At 36.4% G+C, this 3,426-nt stretch overlaps 1 protein-coding gene across 1 annotated transcript; it reads left to right on the plus strand.

The window, feature by feature from the left end:
• Nucleotides 1-1,730: 1,730 nt before the first annotated feature.
• LOC102927172 (olfactory receptor 5P76-like) lies at nucleotides 1,731-2,770 on the plus strand. The gene has a single exon (XM_006991783.2). The coding sequence runs from the start codon at nucleotides 1,731-1,733 to the stop codon at nucleotides 2,700-2,702; it is 972 nt and encodes a 323-aa protein (XP_006991845.1). The 3' UTR covers nucleotides 2,703-2,770.
• Nucleotides 2,771-3,426: the final 656 nt, after the last annotated feature.

The following is a 3,426-nucleotide window of genomic DNA, read 5'->3' on the forward strand; positions in this document are numbered from 1 at the left end:
AAGTGTACACAAATAGCATTCAGCCAAAAGGCTAACATGTTCACTAGCTTTGAAATGCTTTGGTGGTGTACTGTAGGGGAATATAATATAGGAAGACCGTCTTTGTTGTGGCCTAAATGTTTCAGCATCACAGGAATCACTGTGGACAAATGAGGATGTAAATATAGAATGTGAGGGATAAGAGTCACATGGTGCCATGCTATGTGAACCTTGATGAACCTCTTAACTTCTTAGCTTGATTATTTATTGATTGGTGTCCTCTGTTGAAAATCATATGAACTCATCCCATCACACTCCAGTTAGAAAACACTGTGACATTGGGAAAGAATTAGATGTGTCTAAATAAAAATTTAATAATAGTGTGCTAAATATTATTCACATTTTACATGATGGTAAAACTGATATTTTAAATAGCAATTATCTAGTTTGAAGTATTTAAAATATTTAAGGAGCTTACGACAGGAACTTTCATTTGTAAATTTAGTGTGATCTTTATTTAGTTTTATAGACTTTGTGTATAATATCACCAACAAAGTAACTTTCTATGTACCAACCATAGAAAAGCTGAAATGCTATCCTTCTATCTGTCCCTAATTTGTGTATGCTCATAACAGCATTACCACCATTCATTTATGGTGTGGTCACTAAAAGTAATAGACTAAGTTCAATTTGCCTGGTGTTCATATCTTGTTTTATTTTTACTTTGTGTATATGTGTGTTGCCTATCTGCAAGTATGTGCATCATGTGCATGCATAGAGCCTGTGAGGACCAGAAGAGGCATTTGGTCCACAGAACTGTAAAAACAGACTGCTATGAGAAAACATGTGGGTACTGGGAATGAAACCTAGGTCCCCTGCATTGCAGCCAGTGCACTTAATCATGGGGCAATCTCTCAAACCCCATGATTCTTTTATTTCATTCATATATATATATATATATATATATATATATATATGAAATAATATATATGAAATTATTATTTCATATATATGGTACTTAACTTAAAACATTTTTGTGCTGTACAATAAAAATTATAAAAAACTAAATGCTATTTCATGAAAAAATAGAAATACATGCAATTTTTAAAAATCCTGTGCTGGTGATCTAGGAAATAGTCAATAAATTTAGCAATGATTTAAGTCTTCATTGCATAACTGCATTATTTTACATTTTAATTCTTTGTTACACTTATAATAAATACATTGTTAATTTCAAAAGACACATATTATTTAATATATCTATTGGAGTGAAGGGAATAGTGCAGGCAACATAGCATAGGTGTGGATGTCAAAGAATAACATGTAGGATTTGGTGCTCTCCTCCTACCATATGAATACCAAGAACCAAACTCTGGTATTCAGATGCCAGGCTTGGTGGCAAGAACATTTACTTGCCAAGCCATCTAACCAGGCTGTCTTGTGGCTTTAAATCTTTAGCTTTAATGCAAATTAGGAAAAATTTTATTATGAATGAATATAAATGAAAGTTATCATTATTTGTATCACATTTCTAGAATTTCTGATTAAAAATTTGAAGTACATACTGCACAGAAATGTATGAACAATGAAAACCCGGAGTAAAACATCCATTGTTGGTCCAATGTTCTGAATAATATATGAATTTGTAATGTTCTCCATGCTTGTATTAAATGAAATAAAGTGACCTATTAATAAATCCCTTCCTGTAGTATATCCATCACTTCCTGGTCTGGCAGCAGCTACATTGTACCATGGCTTTCTTGGAGGATGGGAACCACACTGCAGTGACAGAGTTCATTTTATTGGGCTTGACAGATGACCCAGTCCTTAGAGTCGTCCTCTTCATCATCATCCTATGCCTCTACCTAGTGACTGTGTCTGGGAACCTCAGCACCATCCTTCTCATCAGAGTCTCTTCTCAGCTCTATCACCCCATGTACTTTTTTCTCAGCCACTTGGCTTCTGTTGACATAGGCATCTCATCTTCTGTTACACTCAATATGCTTGCCAATTTCCTGGTAAGTAAAAATACTATCTCTTACCTTGGATGTGGCATCCAACTCGGCTCAGCTGCATTCTTTGGATCTGCTGAATGCTTCTTTCTAGCTGCCATGGCTTATGACCGCTTCATAGCAATCTGCAACCCACTGCTTTATTCAACCAAAATGTCCACTCAAGTCTGTAGTCAGTTGATTGTAGGCTCTTATATAGGAAGTTTTCTTAATGCTTCCTTCTACACCATTTCCTTCTTTTCTTTTCTCTTCTGTGGACCAAATAGAATCAATCACTTTTTCTGTGATTTAGCTCCTTTGATGGAACTCTCCTGTTCTAATGTCAGTGTCTCTGGAGTTGTTATCTCATTTTCTGCTGGCTCAGTCATTATAACTACACTGTTTATTATAGCAGTATCATATTTCTATATCTTTGTCACCATCCTGAAAATGCGCTCCACTGAGGGCTGCCAGAAAGCCTTCTCCACCTGCACATCCCACCTCACTGCAGTCACTCTCTACTATGGGACCATCGCATTCATCTATGTAATGCCCAAGTCCAGCTACTCCAGAGACCAGAACAAGGTGGTGTCTTTGTTCTACATGGTGGTGATCCCCATGTTGAACCCCCTCATCTACAGCCTCAGGAATAATGAGATTAAGGGTGCTCTGAAAAGACAAATTTATAAGAAAAAATTTTTAAAGAATAATCAGTTGTTTTGTAAATCTTAATATAGTAATGGCAATAAGCAAGACTAATGAGACCATCATCTCAGGTTTGGTTATTATTATTCGCATTACTCCTTTTGCCCTATTTCTCCCAGTATTTATAGCTATTATATTTTATTTCATTTCTCTTTCATATAGTTTAATGTGTCTTTGAGAATCTTATACAATGTATTTTAATAATGTTCATCCTGACTCTTCTCAGTCCTATAGCTCCATCTCCTACACACCCAACATGATGTGCTTTTTTGTTGTTGTTAAATCCAACTTGGACTCTCTGTATACATGTAGGTATATAGACATCTATTGACATAGGGATAGCCTACTTGGGCCACACTCTTAAAGAATATTGACTCTCCTTTTCCTTGAAGATATCAATTGCCAATTGTTGCTGGAGTATTCTCCAGTCCCACCTGAGCCCACAGCCACTCAGACCCAAGTAAACACACAGATGCTTATATTAATTAAAACTGTTTGGCCTAATGGATCAGGCTTCTTGATAGCTAGATATTACACTTAAATTAACTCATTTCTATAACTCTATACATTGCCATGTGCCTCATGCTTACTGGTATGTTTTCCCAGTTCTGTCTTCACATCTTGCTTCCTCTGTGTCTGGGTAGCGACTCCTGGCTCAGCCTTCCTGTTCCCAGCATTCTCCTCTCTCTTTGTCCCACCTATACTTCCTGCCTGGATACTGGCCAATCAGCCCTTTATTTATTAACCAATC

This window comes from Peromyscus maniculatus, chromosome 1 (assembly GCF_049852395.1).
Source record: "Peromyscus maniculatus bairdii isolate BWxNUB_F1_BW_parent chromosome 1, HU_Pman_BW_mat_3.1, whole genome shotgun sequence".
In the NCBI taxonomy this organism is placed as follows: Eukaryota; Metazoa; Chordata; class Mammalia; order Rodentia; family Cricetidae; genus Peromyscus; species Peromyscus maniculatus.

Excerpts from the sequence above, each read along its gene's own strand:
- LOC102927172 (XM_006991783.2), top strand. The coding sequence starts at position 1,731 with ATGGCTTTCTTGGAGGATGGGAACCACACTGCAGTGACAGAGTTCATT.